Genomic DNA, 14,360 nt, shown 5'->3' on the forward strand with positions numbered 1-14,360 from the left:
ATATATATATATATATATATATATGTGTATATAGCGCCCCCCCTTTAAAGTTAGTGGGGAGTTACGCTAAAGTTAGTGGGGAATGGGAGATTTCAGTTGCTCCCATTCACTAATTGTTTGTCTGTGCTGTTGCCAGTTCGGAACTGCCTCGTGGGTCAGTCTGTGTGTCCAGGGGTGCGTTGCCACCCCTGGGCGACAGTTGGCACTATAGGGGTTTTGACAGAGCCGTTCTCCCCAGCAGCCAATCAGGGTTTTTTTTTTCCCTCTTTGGGCGTACTGGCGGGGGGGTATATCTGTGGCACCCGACATTTTTCAGTTGTTCTCTGCGGGGCCCGGGATCCAGGTGCGGCATCCACGGGCCCTGTCCTCATGGCCTGCTTTGCTGAAGCTTTGCACCTTGCGGAGCCTTCTTTTGATGAAGAGAGGGACCCCAGCGGCTTGCTGGGTTCCAGATCCTAAGCTGGGAGCTGAACGGTGGGGGATTGGCTCGGGAGAACCTGAGTGCAGAGGTTGTCTGCGAGGCCTGGACGAACCACCGGGTTATTCGGTCACCACGCCACATGACAGGTACCCTTTTTTTGCTGTCAGTAGGTGACCCTACAGAATAGGACTTGCTGGGAGGATTCGTTATCCTTACGCTTTGACTATACTGAGAAAATTTACTAAGCCTGTTTGATTATTGCAAGTGACCCTTTGGCTGCCAGGTTCAAGTTAATTGCCTGTCCAGGGGGCACTTACCCACCCTGGTGAGGGTGGCGACGTTTTGAATCATCTGTGCTGAGAGCAGGCTTGCTCTCTATGCTTCTGATATCCAAGGCCTGATGCTACAAGTTCTTCCTACTTATCAACCCTGCAGCTCCTTCGGGGGTGAGCGCTATATATATATATATATATATATATATATATATATATATATATATATATATATATATATATATATATATATATATATATATATATATATATATATATATATATATATATATATATATATATATATAATCTCTGACACACATAGATAACTTGTGGTTTTATAATAATGTAAATAATGAATTCACGGAGTGACATAAAGAGATGGCGCAGAGCCCTAGGCTGATCTCTGACTAATGTTCGTCTCTTCTTTTATTCCACAGGATATTGATGGTAATAAGGTTGTCTCTTCGTTTGCCCCACACATCTCAGCTACCTCACCTATGAAGGCCGATGAAGGTGGAAGGCAAAGTGGCGAGTCTGTGACAAATAATTCCCTGGGAACACCTGAGAGGCGCAAAGGTAGCTTAGCAGACGTTGTGGACACGCTGAAACAGAGGAAGATGGAGGAGATGATTAAAAGCGAGCCAGAAGGTAAGACTGGAGTGTGAGGACTACTTCAGACTCATGTTCTACGCTGTGTCTGTCATATTGAGGCAGATGAGGATTGTATTCTATGTCATCAGATTCAGTTACTGTGTAGTAGCCAAATATTTATGTTTAAAGAGAACCTGTCATCTACCACAGACATAGGCTGCCATTGCTGAACTTAACTCTGAGATGACCCCTCAAACTGGTTCCTGGGCAGGGCACCTCTCTGGGGATACCATACACATTGAGATGACCCCTGAAACAGAAACCCCTTCAGAAGTTTTGAGTGATCCCTAAAGTGCCAGATGGGATCCTCAGCTGTGATGGAAAACAACCATCACAGTTTTGAGTGCCTGATTCTGCAGACCTGATTAGTCATTGGCCAACTAAAGCAGGGACTGTTGGCCCCTTTGATTAACCATTTGTGATGCACCGTTGAAACTGTATGGCTAATGGTCATGCAATCATCCACCTCAGTGGATGATTGCATCCACTGAGAGAACTATATAGGCTGAACTCTTGCGAAAATGTTGCGAAAATGTTGGTTTCCTGTCTGTCATACTGATCCCATGGCTTCACTACTTTTTTGAGTCACCAATTACAAATTTATAGATCACCACTTCTCATTTTTGGTTACATACATTTCTCAGGTCCAATTATTGGATCCTGGGAAAGCCAGGCAAATAAAATTTTCAGAACGAGGGCAGCCCTTCTTTTTCTCACTTGGTTTTCTTTAGACATTTTCGTAAGATCTCACCAAGTAAAATGCTTGAGATCAGGGGTGGTTTACACAGCTATAAATATGGTTCTACATAGATGTGTTGGTAGAAAACCCTAAGGGGCAGAGCTTTGGTTTAAAATAAATCCTCAGGGGCGGAGCTTTTTTGGTGTTTTCATAATAAATCCTCAGGAGCAGAACTTTGTTAATGTTTCTGATTAAATCCTCAGGGGTGGGGCTTTGGTTGTGCTTCAGCATAAATGTTTGCGTGAATAAAATTGGGAAATGGGCCACATTCACACCTACATTTCACATGGCAGATCAGTGACGGCTGGTGTTCAACATTTTTTTTGGGGGGGGCGCAAAGAAACGAAAGGAAAAAAAACATCAATTGCTTGCCATCAATTGTCGCCACTGTGCCCATCAATTGTCGCCACTGTGCCCATCAATTGCCACTGTGCCCATCACTTGCCGCCAGTTTTCCCCCTCAAAAACCGCCAGATTTCTTTCCCCCGTCCCCAGCACTTAACTTTCTTGGGTCAGCCATGCTCCCTCCGCGTTCCCTCAATGTCTTCTCCCGAATCCTGCTCTCGATGTCGCTTCAGCCAATCAGGTTACCGGTAACCAGACTCTGTGAACCTGATTGGCTGAGACGAGTGTCAGTGTTAACAAGAGAACGCACATCCCCTGCGTCCCCTGGTTAACTATTTGGAAGCCGATTTAGAGCCAACAGGCTGTGATAGGCACTTCCAAAAACCAACAAACTAATGTTATTCATATGGCCGGCATCCACCAGGGGGCCGGCCATCTGAATAGTGGGCGGCAGCGCTGCCGGCAAAAATACATAGAGATTCATGCAATGCATGAATCTCTATGTATTGTAGACTTGAGTGACAGCGCAGGGGAGAGAGGGGGCGGCGCTCCTGCACTTACTATGGACGCACCACGGCTGGCTGCAGTTTTACTTTCACTTATAGATCTTGTCCCACCCCCCAGCCTGGGACTGGGCAGTGAAAGGAGAAGCAGAAGACTGAAGAGCTTATCTTTGTCATTCTGCTCTCTCCTCCAGTTAGCACATTCCTTGGCACATGAGCACGACTGATTGGCTCCTTCTCCCCATTTCCCCCCCCCCCCCGCCAAGTCTGAGCTCTGTTGTACAGGGGACTGCAAGAAGTTGATATCAAGTCACTGTCAGGTATTGCATACTGCTAGTATTTGAAAAAAAAAAATCCAATGTTATATTAATACAGAGGAGAGATGTGCAGTGAATTGTAGTCGAGATCTGCAGATAGCGAAGTCTTCCCGTTTCCTGTTGCAGCTGATTGACAGGCCACAGTGGGTTGGAAATTCCTACCATAGCTGTATTTTAATCCTCTTTGTGGAGCTTTTGTGTGGGGAGCCAGAGGTCGTATTAAAGTGTTTACAATGACTTTGTGTACTTTTCGTTATGACACAAAGCTCACTGTTGCAATAGTTTGGCACTTTGCGTTGTTTGCGTCCCGCTGCATTGTCCTCCACAACAAAAAGCAGAGAAGATGGGGGATTATGTTTCTGTTTGCGTAGGGAGCAGACGCGGCCGGTGTGCGGAGCGCACGGACAGATTTGCTGTAGGACACAGCTTGTTAGCGGTGAGGGTGAGCTGAGACCGCCATCGATGGAGGCCATCCTGTTTTGCCACGCACAATTGTTCTGAAGTTCAAGATGTTTGTTTTATCTTCCCTTTGTCTGTTGTGTACTGTAAATATTGAGGGATAAATCCATAATGTATTCTTCACCTGTAACCTGTTTATACAGGGGGTGCTGTCAATTCTGCTTGTCTTTTCCACAACCCTCCTCTGCCCTGCAGCTGTCTTCAATCCTAAGGAAGCCACACACAATGCAATCTTTGTCATGGTCACCATGACCATCACCATCACTGGGACTGAAAGTGACTGGAAATCCCTGTGGCTTCACTTCCTGGTTCCCTACTGCGCATGCGCGAGTCACTCTGCATGATCCCACTGGTCCCAGCTGTCTTCTGGGACCGACGAGTTTTCCCAAAGACAGCGGGGGGGAATTGGGGCCGGACATGGTGTAGATCGTCGCGGATACTGCGGCGATCTATGCCCGGAAGTGGAAGCAAATACCTGGATTACACATGTATCTGCTCCCCCCTGAAAGGTGGCAAATGTGACACTGGAGGGGGGAGGTATCTCTAAAGCGGAAGTTCAATTTTTGGGTGGAACTGCGCATTAATGACCAGAGTACTTTTTTATAATTTGTCATTGCGCTGCTTTAACTGGTAATTGCGCGGTCATGTAATGCTGTATCCAAACAAATTTATGTCCTTTTTTTTTTTTTTTTTGTCACAAGTGATTTGAAAAATGAAAAAAAAAAATAATGTTTTACAAAGTTGACAAATGATATATTGCTCGCACATGCCATGGTTATATGTGGAATTACACCCCAAAATACATTCTGTTTCTTCTCCGGAGTATGGGGGTACCACATGCTTGGGGCTCTTTGGCAGTCTATCTGCATACAGGACCCCGAAAACCAATCACCGCCTTCAGGATTTCTAAGGGCGTAAATTTTTGATTTCAGTCCTCACTACCTATCACAGGTAGGCCATGAAATGACAAGATCGCGCAACCCCCCCCCCCCCCATGATCCCATTCTGGAAAGTAGACACCCAAGCTATTTTCTGAGAGACATGTTGGTATTTGAGACCTCACTTTTTGTAACAAAGTTTTGAAAAATGAAAAAAAATAAAAAAAATAAACATTTGCTTTTAGAGTCGGTTCACACTAGGGCGACACGACTTCCAGAGGCGACTCCGACGCGACTTGAACATGAACCACAGGGCGATCTGGGGCGATTTACAACACAACTTGAAGTCGTCTCCAGGACAGGAGACTTTCCAGTGGCCAATCAAACAACAATCAGCTCTAGGGGAGGGAGGGGGAGGGAGAGGTTTGCCTGAGAAATGTATGTTATCTTCCTGGAAAGTCGCTTCAGTTAAGACAGTGATCAGACTTGGAGGCGACTTCCATTGAAATCAAATCGCCTACAAGTCGGATTGAAGTAGTACAGGAACTTCTTTTGAAGTCGGAGCGACTGGAGTTGTGTGTATTAACACCGCTCCCATTCACTTCCATTGTTTTTCTCGACAGCGCGACTTGGGATGACTTGAGGCGACTTCAAGTCGGATCCCAGGTCGCCCCAGTGTGAACCGGCTCTTACTTTCCTAATTTTTCAGAAACAAATGAGAGCCACAAAAAAACTGCATTCCCTCCCACTGATTAGCCGCTAGGATTGCTTTTACATGAAAGCCACCTGGCTGAAAAGAATGATGCCTAAACCTGCAGGCATTTTTATGGTATAACCATTCAAACATACCAGTACGTCGCTGGTCTTTGTTGGGCATTTATTGTAATGTTCTTCTTTTTATTTTATTTTTTCGTGCAGCCTATGTATGGAAAAAAATGAACCTTACAGATTCCTCCATTCATATTGATCATTTGGTATGCCCACCATTAGAATACCGCCATGCATCCATTCGCTTCTAATAATGGCCATAAATGCACCCTTCCTTTTTTACCTTGCATATTCCTCCATTCACATCAATCGAAGAAAATAAATAAAAACATATGCCGAAGCATAGAGGCAATCCGCCCCTAAATCAATTTGTATCTAACCTATTAATTTGTGGTGTGGAGCTGCAATCTTGGATGGAATGATTTGGACTGCAAACCAGGTTAGACACTGATATGTAGAAGCTGTCAGCCTGGAAACAAGCCACCCTATACAAACTCCCCTACAATACTGTTAGATCGCAATAACTGTAAGACAATCCAAGGGCTACAGTGATACTTATTTTCCCCAAGCAATTAAAACTAGACAGGGTTCTAAACAAATACTGGCTATAGATACGCTTTAAAATGTTAAATTGTCCGCCTGTGTCAAGCTTTTGGAGGCATAGGTACTCCATAAATAATAAAATAGCCAGGGTTGCAGTATTCATTAAAGTTACGTTTGGATACCAATCGTAGTTTGTGAAGATGATTACGCTATTGCAATCAAGACAACTTATTCATTTCATTTTCAGGTAAAGTCTTTCCAGCTTAAAAACTGTCCTGGATAGCGTTTTTCTTTGCAAGCAACTGTCTGGTTATCCCATCGTCAATATTTTTTACTTTAGCCGCCTCTAAATGTAACGCTGATGCGTTGCGGGGCCCCAACACGTGCATGAACACACCTGAGGACGGTGCAAGCGAAGAGGTTGCTCCTGTTAGAGAAAGATGGACAACAAAAGCGACATGTAAAGCCTCCGATTTGAGCCTGAGTTTACGTCTGTTCAGGAGACCCCATTAGCAAAGGTCGCCATGAGACATTAAAATGAATCTCGAGCTGGCGCATTATCTCGCCTTTTATGAAAATGCGCAAACAAAAGCAGCGCTACTCTTTGAAAAATAAGAGGGAGTGAGAAGAAGAGAAAAAATCTGTCCAATGCAAGACTTTCCTCTCCTCTGCCTATTGTTCCATTGTCTTGGAGAGGCCATTAAAATGAACAGCAGGTTGCGGTGAAAATTTCATTAAGCCTTTGTTCGCTCATTATGAGAGAGCCATATTCATAGCTCGGCTTTTTATATTTTTCTTTCTCTTTCAAAGTCGAGGAAATGCTGTTTTTTTTTTTTTTTCCTTCTTTTTCATCTCAATACAAACCCGTGAAACATAAGTTAAAAGTGAGGGAAAAAAATTGAAAGAATGGCAAATAATGAGGGGAACAAAAAAGGGGGTCAGTGGGTGATGCAGACTTGGGTTTGTACATGGGCATTAAAAGGGGTCCTTTGCAGCGCCTCTCTCTCCCTTGCCATCCCACTCTTACTGAGGTATTCATTTACATCTCTACAAACGCCTTGATTTCTGCAATTAAGCCTTCCGGCTGGTACATAGCTTCTGCTGTTGTTTCCTTTTTTTTTCCAGAGTAAATATCTTGGAGTCGCACATGCTTTGTGTGCACCTCCAATCTTGTGTTTCTCTAATTTTCTATCTTTTTGCCCTGCGGTAGAAGCCCTGATTTTAGGATTAGGCTCCATGCACACTGAAGCTGAAGCTGATAAACTGTAGTTTATTGGCTTTTTTTTTTTAAAGCCCATAAACTGAACTCTGTTAGCCTATGTGCCCATGCACACCTGAGCTTTGGAGTTTATTGCTTTTTTTCTGAACGCCCGAAATTTGCATTCAAATTGCTGTTTTTCGGCAGGGAAAACGAAAAAAAAACGCAGAACGCGGAAAACCGCTCAAAAACGCTGGCACCAGTGTTTTTTTGCGTTTTTTTTTATCCATTGAAAAAAAAAAAGCTACACTGAAAAACGCTATTGCAAAAACGCTAAAAAACGTTGAAAGGCTCCCTGCAAAGCTACTGCTGTTTTTTTTTTAGCTTCAATGTGCTTGGAGCCTTATAGAATCTGTCCTAACCAACATATTCTTTCTGTATTCAGTAGGACTATTCTTTATTAAAGTGGAACTGTCAGCAACTTTACAAGTCTGCAATAATAAATCCTTGAAATTTCACAATAGATAACAACATATATAGCAACAGTGTAGTTTTTCAGGGGAGACGTCCTGGCTGGGAGAATACACAGAGATTATTGCTAGCAGCTGGATCGGTCTATCAACTTTGGTACAATCTACCTGCTCATATATGGTTCAAATCTCAGCCGGTCTCTGCTAACCCAGCTGAGATTTGTACGATCTGTGGCTGACCTTATTGGCTGCTAGTATGCAGAGGTCTCTTTTTCCAGACAGATATAGCTGTTTATCTCAATTTTTTGAGCCACAGAATGTCCACCGGTTTCCTCAAACTAGCAAGGTCCTTCTTCTTTGTAAATTGTTTTTTAAGCCCTGAGTTTCTTTGTGTGGAAAATACAAATAACTCTTTTGTAAAGGGAAAAGACTTCTGGGTAAATCCTATTGTTTGCCTGGCCTGTAAGTGAATACCCAACCACTTGGTTTTTAAAGCATCACACGGCCTTTGCTGAACCAGAATGCAGCCCATGAATGGTATTGTTATGTCCTGCTAGACCTCATAGCAGGTAGTTCTAGTCAGTGTGTGAAATCCTTTTTTGATTTTATTTTTTTTTTCAGAAAGAAGGGTTATTTCATAAATACTACTTGTCCATGTATTTCCCAGGGTGCATTGTTTGAAATCTTCCTTCTGTCCGCATTGTAATTGTTTATACTAGCATTAGGTGGCCATTCCATTACATGGTCTCATCCTTGTTCTTCATCCCCTCCAGAAGATGGAAGCAGAACCAGGAATCATTTCTGCTGTCACTTGGAACAACAAACTTAGCCACAGTTATTTGTTACTGTACTCCAGTCCTTGGAGTCCTATGTATAGTTCTTCTATTGTCAGCCTGCAAGGATAGGCGGTGAACTGATGGTTGAGATGTAGTTCCAAGGGTGAATACATTCCTACAGAGTTCCGTAGCCAACAAGTTTTATCTTGGAGCCAGCGGGGAATCATAAGTGGACAGAGGTGGGATGGTAGAAGTGGTGGAACTGTCACACTTGTTACGCACTCTGTCATATCACCATTACAGATTTTTATGTCCAATCTGAATCTTCAGCTTGGTCTCAAAAATGTTTGAATCCTTTTTAATTCACTTATATACACATCCCATGATTGGATCTGTTGGCTCATCATACATTGGACAGCCACCTTTTAATCACCTGGCATGTCATTTGCCATAAACGCACAATACAGATTACAATACAGCTCACATGGCCTCCTCTACTCCACCAGTTAATTCCATTAACAAACGATGCTTTACTCTCAAAGGGAGCAAGTGTCAGCCATTTTACTCCCCTTCCAATAATCAATACTGTTAAAGTCATTGGCCAGGGCGATCGTTTAATGCATGCTAAACACAGGGCGCAGTAAATTGCTATAAAAAGCCTTGGCTGGTTTAAGGTTTATGAATTAATTGCTTGGCAGTTGTTTTCCTCTCACTGCAGAAAAAAAAGATGGTTTAGTCAATTAGTTTTTGGGCAAATTAGTTGAGTCTTTAATAAATGTACTTTGTATTGCCGAAACAAGTCATGAACTGATGTTTGTAAGAACCTAGATCTCTTAAATCGCTATAACTGGGAAACCTTTCAAATAGATGGGTGTTCCATAATTAGCCTTATTCTTTTCCACACAGAGCAGAAGCCTCAGCTCACTTTTATATGTCTTGAAGCAGTTCCATTCTGAAAGCACACAGTGCTCTTGATGGCTTCTAGAGCCTAGCACACACGTACGGGTTTCCCGGTGTTAAAAAGTCAGCCGGGAATCCCAAGGGGAGAACCTGCTCGGTAAGTTTTTTTTTCCCTTACACGCAAGAGGTTTTCCCAACAGGAAAACATAGGAAAACTGCCAGGAATAAGACCACCAGGAATCCTGGTGGGAAAAAATTGATAATTTTCATTTTTTTTTTTTTCAGCAGTTTTCCTGTCGGGAAAACTGTGATGGAGCATACACACGGGCGGGATTCCCGGCCAAAAGCTCTCATGGCAGTTTTCCCGACAGGAAAACCAGTTGTGTGTACGAGGCATAAGACAATCTAAAACTGTCCGAGGGAAAACCCACATCCAATCGGCAATAGTGTGAACCCAGCACCATAATGGGACACGTTTTTGGTTCTGATAACTGCTGCCACATTTTGTCAGTGACTCCACAAAAAGGTCCCATAGTGTCCTAGTGAAACCTTTGATGCAGTCAATGAGGCATAATGCCTGAAAGTAATAGCTGGATCTTTTGGATATTGATGATATTGTGGTCTTCATCACTCCATAGGTGGTATGGCACCCCCACCATTGTGATGATGCAGTTGGCTCAGTTTAATTATTATTGTTTTACCATAGACAGGCAATGCCCTATACGTGGTCATCTGCTATTATACCCCATACAGCCAATAGAAAGACCGTTTTTTTCTGATATTGGCTGTTGAATTCCACAAATTTTAAAACTGTCATGTTGGAGGAGTCAGCCCTCTCCCTTTATGACTCAGATCATCTGACCACTCTTGCTTATGGTGGAGTTGGCAACAGGGGGAGCCGGAACATACAAAGGTGGACTAGAACACCCAAAAATCCCAGATGGGCAGCATCAGAGCCAGGAATAATGGCAGGAGATCTCTGTTGAAGTACCAAAGACTTGTAATATGTGGAGACTGGCTTTACCCGTTATGCCCCAGCTATAATTAAATTATGACTTTTAGGTGGACTGCCCCTTTAACCCCTCCTCCCTAGATTATCATCACTAATATGTGAACCTGTCACATTGCTTTAGTCTAAAAAATGAGAAACTCCTCTTAAAAGGAACCAAATTCATCCAACTTGTCTCTTCCTTCCACTGAGATCAGTAGAGACGGTTAAGTGCTGCATGTACCTGACTGTGCGAAGCGTAAAATAAATTGCGCTGACAGCAGATTCCATCCAGCATGTAATTTGTATAATTGTGATTATGTTCAGTGTAGTTTACGGTGTAATCCTCTAGAAAATCTTTACACAACTTTACCGTAATCAGCCCCTGAGGACACAAATCGTGAACACAAAGTTTTAATGATCTGGGCCTCGTCCACGCAACCTTAACCGTTCTGAAGAATGCTTGTGCATGTTTAAATTGCCTGTCCTCCGATAACATAATTAATGCTCTGGGTAGTTAGACATTGTATACTCTGTGACAGACCTCGGGCGCACATTGCCCACGGCCGTTTATTTTCTACAGCACAAAACAATTGCACTTAACAAGGAAGGCCCTCTGGAAAGGCCAAGTTGGCTTCTATTGTCTGCTGTGTGGTCGGCGAACAGTTAAACCTCCCAGATTTATTGAAGCATTAAACGGGAGAGAAGACAAAATAGAGTTATTTAATGAAGTGATTCACTGTTGTAACTTTGTTTGGGGTTTTTGTAATTAAGAGCTGACTTGTAGGGGTTCAGACCATGAATCTGGTGACACTATGATGTCCCCCCCCCCCCCTCATTTGCACACTATTGTTTATTATTATACATATACATGTAGCTCTGATATATTCCATAGTGCTGTACAGAGTATTGTGCAAGTCAACTTGGTCTATGCACCTCAGGAGCTTACACTCTAATGTGCCCCTCCCCCTAACAGTCAAACTACTATTATTACACATTTATATAGCTCTGACATATTCCGCAGTGCTGTATAGTCTCTTCTGTGGTATAGGAGCGCTTTACCTTGTGATTTGTTGTAACGTTATATGTGATATGCAGTCTTGGAGGCTACTCACCAACAACTGTGGTATCCTGCTGGACCCTATGGGGAGTTTGCTAAAAAGAAAATTTAAAAGATGGGAGTGCCACACTAGTTAATACAGTTAATAAAATGTTATTCTGCAACAAAAGCCAATGTATCTTCAGGGCTTAACAATACATTCCATGAACGTGTTTTAAAAAACCTATATAAAACTATATGTACAGTACTGTGTAAAAGTTTTGAGCAGGTGTGCAAAAATGCTGTAAATTAAGAATGCTTTCGGAAATAGACGTATTAATAGCTTATTTTTACCAATCGACAAAATGGAGAGTAAATGAACAGGATAGAAATCCAAATCAAATCAATATTTAGTTTGACCACCCTTTGCCTTCAAAACGGCATCAATCCTTCTAGATTCACCTGCACGCCATTTTTGAAGGAACTCTGCAGGTAGGTTGTTCCAGACATCTTGGAGAACAATATGAAATAAATAGACCTGATTAATTGAGACACCATTGGCTGCTTGAAACCATAAGTTTGTCACCAACTAAGTCAAGGGAAAGGGAAAAAAGGGATTTTGGGGGGGACTATTCACGGCACTGGTTAAACACAATTACGTAAAAAATAACAAGTATTTATTGAACATAAAACAGGTATCATAAAACAACATTTAAAGACAATCCCCACATTGCACAACAGTAAGTTAACCACAAACTATATCTGCGTGTAAGGAGTTGATCGCCTCGACCGGTTTCGCGGTAGTGTACCGCTTCTTCAGGAGGGGGTTTGTCCAGACTGGTCAATTGAACAAGCCGGAGACCCAGTTGAATACCTTCTTTGGCGCATCTCGAGATAGCACGGACGCTCTCCCTGGGGACACACGTGGGAAATCATCAGCCACGCTGGAATCAGTGCATTGCACTGCCTATACCCTGGCAGTTAAGCTAACCTTACAATTGACTTACCAAGGCTGTCCTCCTGTGCCCCAGTAAAATTGGATATACATTTTATGTATAGCTATGAGCCCGTTCTAAACAAATATATCCCCCTCCTTGCGCCAAAGAAGGTATTCAACTGGGTCTCCGGCTTGTTCAATTGACCAGTCTGGACAAACCCCCTCCTGAAGAAGCGGTACACTACCGCGAAACCGGTCGAGGCGATCAACTCCTTACACGCAGATATAGTTTGTGGTTAACTTACTGTTGTGCAATGTGGGGATTGTCTTTAAATGTTGTTTTATGATACCTGTTTTATGTTCAATAAATACTTGTTATTTTTTACGTAATTGTGTTTAACCAGTGCCGTGAATAGTCCCCCCCAAAATCCCTTTTTTCCCTTTCCCTTGACTTAGTTGGTGACAAACTTATGGTTTCAAGCAGCCAATGGTGTCTCAATTAATCAGGTCTATTTATTTCATATATCAATTGGGACGAAGGCACATGCCCACTTCTTATATTTTTAGTATAAAAGAGACCATACTCATCCTTTCTTCAATCATCTTGGAGAACAAATTGCAGATCTTCTGTGGATGTAGGCTACCTCAAATCCTTCTGTGCTTTCATGTAATCCCAGACCGACTCGATTTATCAGGGCTCTGTGGGAGCCAAACCATCACTTCCAGGACTCCTTGTTGGTTCTTGATGGCATTTTCTGTATGTTTGGGGTCGTTGTCCTGCTGCAGAATAAATTTGGGGATGGTATATCATGATGGATAGGTATCTGCCTTTATTTCTTAGCATTGAGGACACCATTTATCCTAACTAAATCTCCAACTCCATTTGCAGAAATGTAGCCCCAAGCTTGCAAGGATCCCCCACCATGTTTCACTGTACTGTTACCTGCAAATTTTGACTGGTCAGTCCAGAGAACCTGCTACTATTTTTCTGCACCCCAGTCCTTATGTTTTCATGTATTGTTAAGTTGCATTTTGCACATCAGAGGTATGGCTTTTTGGCCCAATTCTTCTATTAAACCCTTACAGACCACTTGGACCTACAGGTAAGCCAGTCTTTCGCTGTCGAAGGGAAGTTGGCATGATGTATCTTTCATCTACTGCCTTACGTTTCCCAATCAGTGGTGTTCCCAGTGCTGAGAAATAGACTTATCCATCATGCCATGCCATCAGAGAAGCATGTTGTTTGCCCCAAAATTGTTCTGCAGCAGGATAATGACCACAAACATACAGCCAACTATCTTCAGCGTAAAGAACAAGCTGTCCTAGAAGTTATGGTTTGGCCCCCACAGAGCTCTGATCTCATTACTGTTGAGTCTGTCTGGAATTGCATGAACAGACAGAAGGATTTGAAGCAGCCTACATCCACAGAAGATGTGTGGTTGGTTCTCCAAGGTGTTTGGAACAACCGACTTGCCGAGTTCCTTCAAAAACTGTGTGCAAGTATACCTAGAAGAATTGATGCTGGTTTGAAGCCAAAGGGTAGTCGCACCAAAGATTGAGCGAACAGAAAAAAAATCTATTTATAAATTGATAAAACAACAATTAAAAAGTATTTTTGAAAGCTTGCTTACTTTCTTCACACCTGCCTGAAACATACTGTGTATATCTAGGTGTAATTACCCCAATGTACTCTTTTTGAAGCTATAAAAAAACTAGAGTATAAAAAAAAAAAATTCATATATATTCCAGTCCATAAAGCACCGTCCAGTGTTCTAACACAGATCTCAATATAACGGCATTCAAATTGCTGGCAATATTATTGTACGGTATATAGAATATTTGCATTCAAAGGGGATAATTTAAATGGATTATGACTGGAATAAATGATCTGTGTGTTCAGTGTAAGATTAATGTCTATATAGTATAGCAGGGGACAATAATCTGCAATAATCTGCATACACCTTGATAAAAATATATAGAGACTATATGAACAAGTATAGTACGCCCATCTTTAAAAAAAATCCAGCAGTACTGTACAGAGAACAGCCAGTCACATCAGTGTGCACCAGAGGAGCTTACAATCTAATGGCCCCCTACAGTCACCACACACTGATCAGGAGAACCCTTCTCCCTTCGACTTAAGTACCCTCCCA

General features: G+C 42.6%; 1 protein-coding gene across 2 annotated transcripts in view; it reads left to right on the top strand.

Annotated features, from left to right (window-relative positions):
* SOX5 (SRY-box transcription factor 5) overlaps window positions 1-14,360 on the top strand; it is a 282,377-nt gene that overhangs the window by 59,455 nt on the left and 208,562 nt on the right. For both annotated transcript variants that reach the window (XM_040345422.1, XM_040345423.1), the window contains one exon: window positions 1,134-1,344. In XM_040345422.1, coding sequence (XP_040201356.1) covers window positions 1,134-1,344 — 211 coding nt within the window. The remainder of the gene's footprint in view (window positions 1-1,133; window positions 1,345-14,360) is intronic.

Source organism: Rana temporaria, chromosome 3, assembly GCF_905171775.1.
Source record: "Rana temporaria chromosome 3, aRanTem1.1, whole genome shotgun sequence".
NCBI classification, from domain to species: domain Eukaryota; kingdom Metazoa; phylum Chordata; class Amphibia; order Anura; family Ranidae; genus Rana; species Rana temporaria.